We start from the raw sequence: 15941 nt of genomic DNA, 5'->3' as shown, positions 1-15941 counted from the left end.
TTTTCATTCTGAACAATAATAGCAAAGTAGGTTGCAGGCAGAGCACTAGTGAGAACTGTGAAGGAGAACAGATGTGTGAAACACAAGAGGGCACAGAAAGATTTAATCATTTAGTCCCTTTCTTTTTATGACCAACATTGGTAGACTATAGGTAGATTACACAGACTATGCAATACATCACTGTTTGTGATGTACAGAAGACATTAAAAATGACCAGGCATGCTCTCCTGATCAAAGCACCCAAGATTCACCTTTGTGATAAACAAGACTTCTCTTTTCAGACAGTTTATTTTTCCATGCTAAAAAGGAGCACATGAAGAATATGTAAACTAGTTCTGAACTCAAGTGTAGAAACAAAATGAGAAATTCCTAATCCAGTTGTTAGCAGATAAAAGTAAAAATAAACCTCAGTCAAGAAAGTCAAAAACTTACTTTAGCAGCTGAAGCAACTGAATCTGGGCCATAAGCTGCATCTCTGAGGCCACAATGTCCAAAGCTCTCTGAGATGCTGTCCAGTGTATCACTCTCAGTTGTTGTAGGGTTTGCTGGCCCCACTATTGCGCTCCACTTACTCACTGCATCATCTCCTAAGAGCTCCATAGCAAGGAGGGGGCCACTCATTATTAACTGGAGAAGCTCACTACAAAAGGGAAACAGCACATGGTGATTCACACTACAAATTAAAACCAACAAAAATATGACCCAGTGGAGATGCTCAGAACTCAAACTGGCAAGATCTGGAGCAACCTGATCTAACTTTGAAGTTGACTCTACTTTGAGGAACAGGTCAGATTAGGTCATGTGCAGACATTCCCTTATTATGGTTGTAGAAAAAAAAACAGCATGTAGCTAACCCAAACTCACTCAAGCTACTCTGTAGAGTCTTAGATTTCAAAAGAATTTTTAAAGGATCAGTACTGATGTCCTGGTAAGAGTGAAGGAGAGACTCTGGTAACCACTTGACTAACAGGAATAATTCCTAAGCTTTCCTCTTCTGCACAGCAGCATTTCAAGGCTCTCATACATGACCTAGATGTGTACCCCACTGACAGAACATCAGCACTGCTTTCAAACTGAATTCTCCACTGCCCCACAGATGTATCCCATGGATTTTGCCCAGCCAGCGTCCAAAGTGGGAGAGAAGGGAAGGAGTTGAAAATTTGCATGGGATAAGGGACTTACTCACAAAGTGAGCTATTACATCTTGGCATAACTCAAGTGATTTTAATGGGATGAATCCAAATAAGGAGAAGTTGTTGTCAGGAGCAGCCTGCCTCCTGTCTTGAGCATCTCACAATAGAAAACAACCATCCAAAATTGGTAACCCAAACATTCAATTTAAAAACTAAACAAAACACCAATAACTATAATTGAGTATCTTCACAAAACATGCATACCAATAAGCCTGTCTTTTCATTGTTTAGTCTGGACAGAACCAACAAAGGAGAACATTGGCCCTGAGTTTTTTACTATTTTGTTTAAAAGAAGAGCTTTACACAATTATAACTGTGGATGTGCATGCTTCTCCAACTACCTTCTTCCTAATGATCACTGGTCAAGAAGAGAAGAGAAATCCCAGTAGTTTTTTGAAAAAGAAACAATGTTAAAACTATGAAAAAATACATAAAGAAACAACACAATAAAAAGCGATTGGATATCAGGTTCTGCTGGTCAGAGTCTGCTTGTTTAGGACATTGAAACAGTACACATACATCCAAGAAAAAAGCAATTTCTACAACACTATTTACTGTGCAGACTAATCCTTGAATTTTTTTTAAAATTTCTTTAATATGAAAGCCATTATTTTCCAAACTATAGGATTGTTATTTTTCCTTACTATTCACTAGACTTGCATTGACTAGTGAACTTGCAAATGAAATCTGAATTTAAAGACAAGATACAACATCAAATATAAATGAGTCATATATTTCACACTTCACTGCCTTGAAGTTTCTTGTTTCTATTTGATTTGGAATGCTCTAGAGCTATTTATTTCTAATTTAAAGAAAAATCCTGTACAGAAGATGTAGCCAATAGGACTGTAGGATGGGAGACAGGCACATCACAGAGGACAAAGGCTACAGTTCCTCAGACAATTACCATTAGTATAGATAGACATCTGTGAAATAAGACTTCAGGCAAATTCTTGATTATTTATCAACATATTCAAGCAGGCTTACTCAGCAAAGAAAAGGCAATTCCAAATCATGCATTCTCTGACCTCCAACATGGTCAGACATAGCCTGGGGCCATGTCTGTCTGAAGGGCTTGAGTTTGGACCCACAACAAATCAGCTGCTGTTACTGGAGAGCATCTGGCAATGCTAGTTCTCAAGCACTTCGGGTCAGTACTGAAACCAGGTCTTTCAACCACATCAGTGCAAACACACGCACCAATATGGCTGAAAAACACAAGGCACCTTCGAATCCCTAGAAGAGGCGGAATGCAAAGTGGAGAGGGAGGAAAAGAAAGTTGCTGGCACTTTCAGGAAAAGTAGAAACGATTCAATCTCTGGGTCATAAGCATCCATCTGGTCAGTTATTGAAAGACTAAGGTTTCTCACATCAGGTGGAGCAGTCTAACATCATACAAGTTTGACATTTGTCCAAGGGTAGCAGTACAGTAAAAACTACCCTTAAAAACTACCCTATGAACTATCCTTTCAGTTACTTATTATTTGGGATACTTGTTACCAAATCAATTCTTACAACTAAGTGTTCCCCCTAATCTCATCTGCAAGCTCCACCCTGATCCTGAAGATAGCCCTTCTCTTGGCTTTGAAGTTTTGCCCTGCTAGGAGCATTTTCACTTCTGAGGGACAAAAGACATTCCCCTGATACCACCGGGTTGTAAAAAGTGAGTTAAAACCATAAATAGCTGAAATAAGGATCTCTCCCTAGAGGAAGAAGAAAAGGTGCATGCTTTGCAAAGGGCTCCACTCAAGTAAGACAAGCTCTGATTCTCTCTCCCATGGTCCCATGGCATCAAAAATGGTAAATGAATTTTGTGTGTTCAATAAATAAGCTTAATACACGTCAAGCTGAAATTGATATACCTACTGATAAAAAGGTTTTGCTCGATAATCAGCATAGAAATCAGCTGCTTCTTTTCTGAAAAAGTAAAAAGACAGAGATATAGCTATATATATACACACATACATACATACATACATACATAAAACCCCCCTGAAAACCACAATTATCATTCATTCAAATACCATCCATAAACATGTTTCTACAGGCAATGTCTTCCTAAGCTGGACAACTTGTTGGTTGTTCATGTCCAATAACAGAAACTACATTTAAATTTCATATTTTGTGTGGCTACCAGTACAGCTGACTACTCCTCATGCTCCTGCTCTGAGAAGGAATTACTAAAGCCCATTTCATGGTCATTGATCATCCCCACATTCTCAAGCTGAGAAATAAATGCAGCAGAGTCACCTTCTTACAAGTCATTTGCTGTTATGTTGCTTTCATCATTCATCAGTTTGAGGGGGAATACTGCTAAATGAAGTTTGGTTTTAAAGCATAAGCAATTTATCTGCTCCACTGGAACACTTCTTTATCAGGGCTAGTCTTTGATTAAACTGGTGCATAACAAAATTCTGCATAACCTGGTTTCCACTCAGTGTCCTCAAATCTTACAAGTTGAATAGGCAGCACAATAGCCTCCATATTAAAACTGGATTTCTCCCACACTTTCACGCTTCAAAACTCAATTTGGCCTTGCAGTCTCCTCAGGGAACACAGCAGTGACTACACACTCCTTTCTTCCAAAGCAATGGGGCTTCAGCAGTGAGGGGTTATTGGAATGCTGGGGGACACAAGACAGATGATGGACTTTGGCCTGGTTAACATAAGAGATTTGATAACAGAATGCCTTGGCAAAAGCAAACAGAACTTTGAAAATTAGACCTAGATTGCAAGAAGAATAAATCAAACAGGTTTACCAGAAAAAGAAAATCCCATTAAACTCTGCAAGCAAGACATGTTGTTATATGCATAAGTTTGTGTATGTGATTTTAATCTAATCATTGTAGTACACATTACAGGTCTCCCTGAAATAATATATAAGTATTTGTATCCCACAATAAAATCGGATTCTGATCACTGAGTCAGTCTCCCCATCTCTCTCCATCACCAACAAGGGGTCTCCTTACACTGCCAGGCAAATAAAGGCTACCAGGCATACCCAGTGTGTCTGCAGCACAGCTGTTACTCAGGCTTTCCTCAGGAGCTAGAAGTAAAAAGTTGTCCTTTTCAGACAGGGTGATGGCCCTTCCCAAGCTCTGCATTGCCACAGCCACGATCCTACCAGCACTGGGTTCAGCAACCCAACTACAAGGTTTTGGGGACCACTACAGTGCAGAGCTACCATCCATCCACCAATGGACACACAGTTTTGTGGCTTTTGACCCCACCAGCCCCTGCCACCAGCCAACCTACTCTTTCCTACTCTCTTCCCTGTCTTTTTCTCCAGCTGCTTCTCACGTTTTACTCTTGCTTACTGAACTGCTCTTTCTGCACAGCAACAGCTAGAAAAATCCATGGAGTTTTTCAGCTCTAAACCTGCTATTTTGCAGCTTCAGAAATCCTGTTGAGAACACAGGCTCAGTATTGGCTTGCTCCAAATTCTGGTGTGTGCCACTTTTTGAAGCTGGAATTTGTAGAGAAGGACAAGCTCTTCAAGAGGACTGACAAGTGAAAGAAAGAAAAATTGCTGACCTCTACTCTGGGTATAGAGTTCATAATAAAGCAGTGCTGTAGGGTGAGATTCCAAATTGGAAAGTTGTTTTTACCTGCAGCACAGTCTTTTAAATTTTTCTGGTCTTCATGAGTTTGCTCATTTTCAGCAGCTGTCTTTACTGACAGAAATTGCCTGCATATTTTTCAAATAACAGATTCCAAATATGAAGAAAGGCATAGTTCTGTCATCTGAAATTGAACTTTTGATGTCTCTCTCCAATTTGCAGTCCAGACTTAAACCAAATATTGCCAGAGGAAAGAAATAACATCAAGAAGAACATAAGAAGAATTTAATTTTCTTAACATTTATCCATGTTTGAACAGTCACATTTTTCTCCAGCTTTTTTATCAAAATGACCTGAGTAATTCCTGGTTTGCTGCTTTTAGTTCAGTATAAGTATGAGCCATTCAAAGTCCAAAATATTTTTATCAACCATACAGTATATTTACTTTCCTTCCTTTTCAAACAAAGGCAGAAGCATGATGTAAAAATTATGCTAGACATCGGAACTCTTGCAATCTCACGCTTCAAGTCTACGCTGGGCAAAAGGTTTGCCTACAATTCATAATTTCACAAGAAAACCTTCTTCTGAAATTAATTCACCAAAGAATTTTGGAGAGCAAATATGAAAAGGGTATGTGAAGAGATTAAGTATCACCATTTCTGATTGCAAAGAAGTATTTGAGAAGTCTGTTTCTGAAACAAATTGAGCTCTACTATTCAGTTAACAATTCCCACTGAAATAAATATCAAAGTGCAGTTGTGTTGTATAACTTAGTTCCTTTTAAATTTCATTATTAGTTCTCTGTTTTCAAATAATGGAAAACAGTGTTCACCTATGTATAACAGACTGAACTGACACAGTATTAAAGGAAGAGACTGAAGAAGCAAGTGCCTGCCCACACTTCCATATCTTCACTACAACTTCTACAGAAGGCATGAATCTACTTAACACTGATTGACAGACAACTGTTGTCAATAATCCCTTTAAAGAAAGCAGTAGATGATGATGATGATTTGAACAAGCAAGCCTGCAGAAATATAAGGGTAGAAGACTTTGGAAAAGCCATAGTTCTATCATTTTAAAATGGCACAGTCCCAAGAAATTGAGTAGTTGGTATGCAGAGAAACCACAAAATACTCATGATACATTTAAACACATTCAGTATCGCAGCCCATTCTTGTGCTTATTAATAATTAATTTCAATTATACAAGACAACCAGAAATTTTTATTTTGCAGTAGGCAGTAAAAGTTCAAGTCTCCATTTATTCCCTTTAGTGTGAGTCAACTCTAATGCCCGTGACTTGGCTCAATAGTTTGACTTCTCAGAGAGACACTCGAACAAAGCATCACCCAAAACAACACTTCAGGATCAAATCTCTCATGTGGCAGGAGAGAGGAAGCAAAAAAAAAAGCTAGTTTGAAAGAACATTATGAATTGCAAAGGAACATTAGAAACATGTTTGAACTCATGAATTGGAGTTGTTGGGTGGAGGATCTGGAACTACTACTATCAGATATTGCAGCAGGTGTATGCAGAGGAGGAAGTCTGTTAGTGATTTTATCAGTATTTCAGAAAGCCAAAAAGATTCTGAAGTGAAGGAAAAATTGTTGCTGACCTCTCACATAAATACTAAGAATACATGAAAATGGTATTATGTAAAATAGATAGCTTTTCTTTCAAAAAACATGTTGCATACAAATAGGTTTGGTAAAGCAGCAATGGAAAAATAATGCAGCAACTTTGGGAAAGTCTTCTGAGGCAAATTAATTATGTTCTTTATTCCTCTGAAGCATGCCTTCCTTTTAAATCTTGGGGCTCATTAAGAAGTGGAGAACACTGAAGGTTGAGGTATTAGGAAGATGCATGAGTAAAACCTGTCCAACCCTGCACCATCAGAAGATCACTTGCTTTGCCTAGGACTTCCAGCAAAAAATCTGAGAGCAAAAATTAAGACAACAGATTTACTGAGAGCAAGGAAACCAAATACTTTAAAGACAACAGTATTATAATGAGCAATACCACCTGTATGAGGAAGCCTGGAGGTGAGGACATACAGACATGTCAGTAGTAAACACTGCTGGATTGCTAAAGCTATGGTAGCCACCTTGGGTTCATACAGACATGACGTATTTCATCACCCATACTCATTTGCACAGCACTTTTTGATATTTAGCTTAAATCTCTAAATACTTTCAGAAACCTGCAGAACAATGAAACTGATGAGCTTCATGAGTTACCTCTTTTAGTCACTGGAATGGATCTGACAGATGGGACAACACAGAATAGCTTTAGAGAATATTCTTAATAGCAAAAATATTTAGATACAATAGAGCTAACCTTAAGAATTCCTTACCTTGAAAGCAGCATCATTTTGGCCTTAGTTATTGTCAATCCAGCATTAATAATGATATCAAATAATTGTCCCATCTTACGCATTCCATCAGGTTTAATCAAAGCCAGCGTTCTGGGAAGGAAAAAAAACATATTAGAGAGATACAGCCAACACAACTTCCCTTAGAGCATTTGGTGTGCATGTTTGGTTTATATTCAGACAAAAAAAAACAGCACAGCAAAGAGAAATTTTGTCACCGTCACATATTCACTGTCCCAGTGTCTCATCAATTTCCATGCTGTTCTTGAATGCCTGTGCAACACATTATTCTGATAAGAACAAGGTTTGCACATTTTAATTTTCTTGGCTTTCTAACCCAAGTCAGCTCACAATGTTCCACCAGCAGTTATTATTTATCAACTTCTCCCTTTGCTCTCAGAGCACACGATTTGACCACTTCTTCCTTAGATAACTGGTATCTCAACAGCTCCTCAGTCTGGGTCAGAACACAATTGAATTGCTAATCTCTCCCTCTGCTTGCTCAACTCCCTTTTTCCCTAATGTTAATCATACACAAAAAATTGAAGCTGTTAAAATTCCTGTTAAAAAATGTTACTCAAACATGTGCCTCTTCCATAAAACTCAAAGTTTGAATTTTTGAAGACCTCTGTGAGAAGAAGAAGATCCTCTTGTGCTTGGTACAGTACAAAAACTTCACGGTATAGAATGTGCATGCCAAATAGCTGACATTGTTAATAGACACAATAGAAGGATGGAAGAGGAGGTATTTAATCTCTTATACTGACTGACAGCTATATTCTGTATTCTAAGGGACATCAATCCAAAAATCTCTACACTCTCCCCCACATCTTTGTTTCCAAGTACTGTCTTCTAGGTAATTATCTTTTTACACTGTACATCCCCAGGGCCAGGACTGTTTTAGTGAGCTTTGCACAGCACCAAGAACACCATCAGCACTAAACGTATTATTAATCAAAAATAACAAGCACAAAAAGAAGGTCTGTAAAATTGCATTTTCTATTTGCATTCATCTTGTGGTGAGTCAGCTTCAATTGTGCTCGGCCTACAAACCAACAGATTTATTCAACCCTGCATCTCAGAAACGCCACGTCTCTGACAATCCTAAAAAGAGCAGTTTCCATTTTTTACACTGTTTCCAATAAAGAAGGCTCTCCAAGATGGAATTTTTTATTGCAGTACTTCCTTGAATGAAACACAAATAATTGCAAATTTCCTATTTTATATACCAGCATAGCATGGAAAGTAGCCCTTAGGTTAGCAGCAATATATTCCAGCCGGGGCAAATATGCTGAGATTATAGGAGATGGATGAACTTCCAGTACATTTGCTCTGAACCTTAAGTGACCCCAGATTGACAGACGCTTTGGCAAGAGACAGACTATTTCACAGCAAATGTAGAGCAAGGGAGGTTTTAGGACCAGGAAATGTCACCAGAAAAATTTGAACATAAGCGACATTTTATCTGCAACTAAGGGAGAGGCGTAGATGACCTTCAGAGCTCAGAAACAAACAGATTTCCTCAAGCACCACAAAGCTCCCATACACAGAGTGCCTCAGACTCAGACCCATGGGGAAGTATGATACAAAAAGACTGATGGACTAAGGGTGCAGCCAGAAACTGCATGGAAGCAGTCAACTAACACTGCGCTTCAGTCCACAGCTGTGCAGACTACAGTTGGTTTAACCCCATTTTCAGAGAAGGAAAGGCAGACCTCTCAGGAAAGGCTGACCTCTCACCAACACTGAACACAGTTTGCCAGCATACTTCACGCAGCCTTACAGCCTGTTCCCCTCTTCCCCAAGGATTTCACAGCCCCACCTCATTTTGTGATATTATTTATCATATCACATGGTGTACCACATGAATCGAGGCCCATGAGGAGGAGCAGCTGCATGTTTGATCAATTAGAATCACACAATGCATGACCTGCATGCTGGCACAAGAGGTTCTCTACACTCTCATTTCCCACAAACAATAAGGATCAAACCTCTGGAATGGGATCTCCAGCACCATTTGCATTTCCTCAAGGAACACTTTTTTGTATTTATGTTATTACACAGGTTGTCTGAGACAGACTGGTAATGCTAGAACTAAATTGTCCCTTACTTTTCTAATTTCAAGGGTTTTTTAGTAATAGTGTAATTCCTACAAATTTGCAAAGAAATATTGCATTATGAAGCAATTTACCTAGAAGAGGTAATGCAAACTGCAATGAGCAACCCTTGTAATGTCTTTTGTCTGACACTGATATTTAAATTTTAGCATTTCAGTGTGAGCTTTTCAGAAGCAAGCAGGATACAAAAAGCAGACTTCAGGATGCTGAGGACTGCTTCTGAGATTGGATTTTGGTTCATGTGCTCTATTTTTAGTTTTAATTAGGAATACATTTCATGGGGTTTGCATGATGCAGTCTGCAGTGTGCAGTGTGCAGATTTGAAAACTGCTTAGTGTCAAGGAGCCAAGGAGAAAGAAGGAAAATTAAGCTCACATTGCTTACATTTTCAGAGGGACTGTGTGACAGTACCACAATGAGTACTGAAACAACAGAAAATGAGAACTGATCAAAGGAACAATGCACAAAGCATGCTGTGACTATGCTTTTGAGACCTACTTACTTCTAATAATAGCACTGCTGCACTTACAGTAGCTTATGTCTTGAAGGGGAAGAAATGATGATTATGTCAATGACTAGAAGCATAAGAATAACATATCCCATTCAAAACAGAACACAAGTATTTCTGGATGACACACAAGTTTTCTAACATCATTTTCAATACCAGTGATACTGACTCTAAGTAATGCCTACTTAGGCAGGACACACTGGTCAGACAAATGTTTACCTCAGGTTACAACCACCCAGGATCACAAGGCTACAGAAAGAGAAAGCCCTGTCCCATGCCAGTGATTCCTTATGAGGCACACTGTAAGTAAGCACATGCTGACCTAACCATTTTAGTCACTCTTTGTGATGGTTTTCTTATGATACACTGGGAGGGTAACAGAAATGCAGAACACTTAAATACAACAATATTGAAAAACTGACCCAAGACTTCAGAAAAGTAGAGATAGAAACTGAAATAAAACTCTCTTAATAATTCTAGCTTAATTCTAGAAAGTGCCTGTGTAAATCTAGCCTTCCTCTACACATCTGTTTTGTATCTGATGTACCTAGCATCCCATTCATTTGTTTTGCTGACAAAAGTAAAGGTCCCTAACTCAAAACATTCAAGATTTTTTCAATATTCACTCCACAGTCTCCCTCAAAAGCCTCTGCTGAGCCTGTCTAAGGACACATTGAGTGACCAAAGAGTGTATTTCCAAAGTCAAACTGATCTGCCAGTAGTCTTGTACAGCAAAACAGGAAAAAAAAAAAAAAAAAAAAAAAAGAAAGAGAGAGAAATATTCTGCTTCACACAACAACATCCAAATTATTAATATAATTCCAATTGCAGATTATTTTGGGAATTATCATGCACAGCATAAATCTTTTTACATCTAATAACTGCTCTAAAACCTGCTAGGAACAGGCCAAAAAGACAAATAACTCACAGGCAACTGTTGTGCCCCAGGAAACTCTTTTAATATGACCCTGTTTCCTCAGTGAAAGCTTCTGTGAAGAAACTGAATTTTGAGGATCCTTTGCCTGAGCGAGGTACTTTTCACTATGTTCCTTTGGGCTATTCTGAATATGTAACACCACTTGAATATCTATGTTATCTTTCAGCCAACATTCTTAAAATGTTTTCCAAACATCTGACATGTCATAAATGCCTTTTCCTCCTTTTGTAGACCAGTACAAAGATTTGCCTCCTCCTAAGACCAACACAATTAAAATGTGTAGACTGCAACATCTCCTACTAAAGAAAATGTCATTTTATCATTAGCTGCCTTTTCCTGGTGTAACTGCAGGAGCACTGCAAGAGCACCAGGCAATATGTTAATTTAGGCAGAGCAGGAAATACACAACTTTACACTGATATAAAGATCTACCGAATCTTTACAATCTACCCAAAGCTGCACTGAGGAACAGAAAGAGTAGCCACATGTACAGAATCCATCCCCTTGTGTTCTCTACCTCCTTTGCTGCTCTTTCACCATGCCCAACCCCAGCTTAGAGAAGTACCAGAACTCCTGAAAAAATATTATGGCATGTATTTTCACAGCGATTTTTTTTTGTGCAGTTAAGACAAAGATGTGTGTTATAACATGCAGTTCTTCCTCTGTCTGGTTATGTACAACTCTCCAAAAAGAGTTTAAAACAAGTCCATTTACTAGGAGGGAGCAAGAGAGCAAGTGATTAAGGCTCACTGAATACCATACCTAAGAAAATGTTCTGTGTTCTTTTCAAAAAGGCTGGAGGAAATTATAAAAGTGTATTAATTTGCGAATTCAGAGATTACCTGCACTGCCATTAAACCAGATCTAAATTTCTTAAAATTAACCTTAGTGTTCTCGTATTCTTAGTCCTCATATGTGTGCTCAGATGGCTTCTTACAGTCTTTTCCAAAGCAAGTCTTTAAATGAAAAATACATTATGAGTCTTATCTTCATCCATGATAAACAAACTTCATCTTAACAAACAAAAACAAACTTCATCTTAACAAACAAACCTGTAATTTTTACTGACATTCTCACACTGTATTTTCTGTCCTCATGCATACAGAGCTTAAGAGAAGCTGAAAAAAATTCTCAGAAAAAATCTCCACAGTGAGGAAAAACAACAGAGAAGGGGAGCAGTCCTCTAGTACTTTCATTTATCACTACTAAGAGAGAGTAGATCAGACTGGTGAGGCACTAGGCTTCTGCACAGATCCCAGAAAGACAGCTGCAACTTTCATGAGGTTGCACAGATCCCAGAGAGACAGCTGCAACCTTCATGGCCTTTCAAGCCCAGCACACATCAGTTACCACATCAATTCTGCCCCAGGAGAATCCACAAATCACAAGAACCCTACTGGTGCCTGCCCCGGCTGAGTAACAAAGCTGAATAGGACATCCTCCTCTTCTTCTCTCCCAAGATACCTAGAGGAGCCAGCAGCTGACACCATAGAGAAGCTGGCCTTGCAAGGTACCACTTTGCTTCTATGCAGCCATCAGAAAATCAGATCCTTTCAAACTGCATACAAAGGTGCAGCCATCTCCTCTTCTGCCCACATTAGTACAGAAACCTCATTTCTAGCAAACATCTACTTTGAAATCCCAACCACAAGATTCCAAAATCTCCCTTCTCACCTCTCTTTGCGGCTCCCAAGCTTGCGAGATGTGTACAGATTCCCATAGTCCACTATGGTGAGGTGCCGGGAGAACACAGTGACTTTGCTGCCCACATAGAGATCCTCAAGGTGCAAGCTCTCGTACTTGGTGCGCCTCAGGAACATGCGACGGTTCTTCACATCATACTGCAGCAAAAACAAGATTAAAATCTACCTAAGCAAGAGATTTAGTTGTGGGCAAACTCAACTTAATCTGTCAAAAATTTCCTTAGTACTATGGGATTGAATCTGATCACTTAATCAATTTAATTCCAAGCCCTTTGAACTTACACGTGTAGCAAGAAAGCTTAGAAGACTAAACCACAATTACAAATTTATTGCATTTAAATAGTCTCAGGCAAAGAGCTATCTTTGAAATTTTTTTGGTTTGTAATTTGCTTGTTCTAATTTAAGCTGTGATAAAAGGTTCAGGTGCCTGGTGAATGCCTCTGCCCAGCCTCACTGAGAGTTCCCCCAGCACATCCGTACTGTTTCACAACCCAGTGGTTCACACCAGAACGAGCAGGATACACACTGGCAGGCCTCCTCTCCAGGGCATCATTCCAGTGATATTATGCTCTATTTGACTGCGTAAGACTCGGCATTAGGGATGGAGAGATGATTGCAACACTTGGCTGAGATGTTCTCACTGCCTGGAGCTGGAAGCTCAAAAGCCTGTCAGGACAATTCAGCTTTATCTATTATCACTCCAAGCAAGAAGCCAGACATTAATGTATACTTTTCTGGGTGGGCTGGCAAAGCACAGAAGTCAACCTGCTGAACAGTTTCTTCACTCCCAAGTAGATATTACAGATCCCTTCCAATTCCTGGGGAAGTGGAAGCCTATGAAAGGAAGAGCTTTGTCCTCCTCAGGCCAAACTTCCCCTTCTGTCTCAACCTACAGCTGCTGTCCTCCACTGCAATGGTGTATCCACTAGAATAGCATTAAAAGAAACATCATCATTCCGACAAATTTGGGACGGAAAAAAAATTAAAAGCAGAATTCCATGTTCTGAAAAGTGTGAATACAGTCCTGTTAGAAGGCTAGAAGAATTGTTTTCCGGATAGCCAAAACTTTGCAGATTAAAGAATTGCAAATTATTTTGATACTGCCTTCTGCTGAGGCATGATTGTAAGGAAGAATCCTTTCCTCCTGATATGTCCTTAGCCCCTCATACATGCCCCTACTAAGTGTTCACTATTCAAGTGCAGTAGGGAATGAAATGACAACATGGTAAAAAAAAAAATCAAAGAAACCAACTTGAATTTGGCTACTTGTTTCACCTGGACTTTGCCAAGAAGGCTATTAGCCTGTCTCAACCATAAGCAAATTCTTCAATATCTTGACCAAAAATCTGAGTATTTCCTTGGTTGTTTCACTAATGGTTGCTAGAAAGGCACCCCAAGGTGCTTTTCTCTTCTCAAAAAGAAAAGGGGATCTACCTGTGTTAAAGGATTCCTCTTTAGAGTGGACTTTTGAATATGTTTAAAAGAGCTTTTTATAAACTAAATTATTCCACTCCTGCCCATGTACATGTAGAAGTAAATTACCCAAAACAAAATAGTTCTCTGATAAGAATCTGTCCTTTTTAAAAATTTCTTCTCTCTTTTTAAGAAATCTTTTGCAGGAAGAAACGTTATTAAGGCTTTAAGAATTCCCCACAAGAGTTGTTATCTATGGAAGACTTGGAGAATGGGGCCTCTCTGTCAAGAGATCCAGTTTGACTGAGAGAACTGCTTACTGTCCTTTGACAAAAATCTATGTTGTCTTCTTACAGCTGCAAAGCAAGCTGGAAACTTCTCTCATTATTCACAATGGCATTCTACTTCACAAACAAGACATGAAGGACAGAAAGAAAAGTTAAGCTCAGGACTTCATATAACACAAGCCTTCAAGAGCTCTGCTCCACCTGCAGATGAGGTGTGTGACGAGAGAGCTGTTGTCAGGGATGGAGAGGAAAGGGATGAAACATCCTCCTCATAAGTGGGGGAAAGCTGGCTAATTACCATCACCTCCTTTCTCTCAGATATGTTAGAGGTAAGAGCAGGTTGTCATCTCCACAGGAAAGAACTAGAAGATGCAGAAGAATAAGGCAGTAAAAATGAAAAAAAAATCAACAAGTTCTGCAGAAATAAAAAACAAACAATCCAGAAAATAATTCTAAAAGTAATATCTGTCCACAAACTCATCCCCAAAAGTGATTTTGAGATATTCTTTCTCTAAGGGTGTTCATATACATTTTTGTTCTTCTAATTCCTGTGCTGCCGACATGCAGTCTATGACTGCGTAAAGTAGTACACACTACTTTAACCTAAGAGCACACTAGCAAAACACAAAAGTCTGCCAAAACATAGGTACTGCATTAAGAAGCCCAAGAACACCTTGGAAGCTCTTGGTTTTGAGACGTGTAGGTGAAATGAACAATAATTTTGCCAGCCTACACATGGTTGTGTAGGAAGATTATTACAGTTCCTGACTGATCAGCTAAACTGTCTCTGGGAAATAAAAATTAGAAACCTCACATTTTGAAAACTGCACATACAGACATCATACAACGAACTAACTTAGTAATCAGTGCAAAGTGCATCTTCTCACACAACTGGGTATTATTGCTTCAGTGAGGAGCAGTTTGGGTAAGAAAAAGTCAATACCTCTAGATTTCTTATTCCGCAGTTGACTTTTATAGCAGGAAAGTTAAAATTCTATAATGAAATTACTAAGTGTGAATATCCAAATCTAGGCTATTCTTAGTCTCTTCACTAAGAATTGGAACGGACTAATCCATGCCACTTAAATCATTCCTAAAAGGAAGTGCAAAGCATTGGTTGGCATGAGGATTATCTTTACAGTACATATTATATTTTTATATACATGCCTGCTACTGCAAAATGCTGGTTTTCACTGCTGTCAATAAGCAATGGGATTAGTTGTATGAATGACAAGTCAGAAAGGTCTGTGCAAGCACCACTGATGAAAAAATCTGGATCTCACTGTCTGAAATGTCCTACCTCTCATTAAACCAAATTTACCATTTCCTCTACTTTGGTAAGAATCTCTTACACTTTACTGTTCAGAGACTTGTGGAATTCCTGCTGAAGCTTAGTCTCCTGTTTGGAATTAGTGTCAGCTTACTTTTTTCAAGCAGTAGGCCAGAGTTGCTGAGTTTCAATTCTGAAACCCAAGTAGAGATTGAATGAAAACAGATTTGTGAAAATAATCTCTCCACACCAAAGCAAGCTTTAAGAAAGAAAAAAAAATCATAAATGTGATAGCTATTCCATATGCTTTACTTGCTTTTCTTTTCATTTTAGAAACCGAGCAAGATACATTTTAAATTAAATTTTCTTACCTGGAAAATTATTAGGTATAGGCAGTGACTTACCATTTTATGAACTATTTAATTGGATATTAAATTTATGACAACAGATTTTTTTTCTTACATCCTTACCATTTCAATTGATGAGTCTTTTGGGTAATACAGAAGTTCATAACGCCGAAAGAGTGAAGCATTTGGGTCATACCATTCAGCAATGAAAGCATATCTCTCATCTTGACTCT

At 38.7% G+C, this 15941-nt stretch overlaps 1 protein-coding gene across 3 annotated transcripts in view; it reads right to left on the bottom strand.

The window, feature by feature from the left end:
- Positions 1–15941, bottom strand: part of NME7 (NME/NM23 family member 7) — an 88267-nt gene that overhangs the window by 55001 nt on the left and 17325 nt on the right. For all 3 annotated transcript variants that reach the window (XM_054655186.2, XM_077174320.1, XM_054655185.2), the window contains 5 exons: positions 15832–15939; positions 12363–12529; positions 7109–7219; positions 3060–3110; positions 433–640 (listed from right to left, as the gene is read on the bottom strand). In XM_054655186.2, the coding sequence (XP_054511161.2) occupies positions 433–640; positions 3060–3110; positions 7109–7219; positions 12363–12529; positions 15832–15834 (540 nt within the window). In that variant the 5' untranslated portion in view covers positions 15835–15939. The remainder of the gene's footprint in view (positions 1–432; positions 641–3059; positions 3111–7108; positions 7220–12362; positions 12530–15831; positions 15940–15941) is intronic.

Source organism: Agelaius phoeniceus, chromosome 2 (genome assembly GCF_051311805.1).
Source record: "Agelaius phoeniceus isolate bAgePho1 chromosome 2, bAgePho1.hap1, whole genome shotgun sequence".
Classification (NCBI taxonomy): Eukaryota; Metazoa; Chordata; class Aves; order Passeriformes; family Icteridae; genus Agelaius; species Agelaius phoeniceus.
This window is presented reverse-complemented; position numbering and strand designations above follow the sequence as displayed.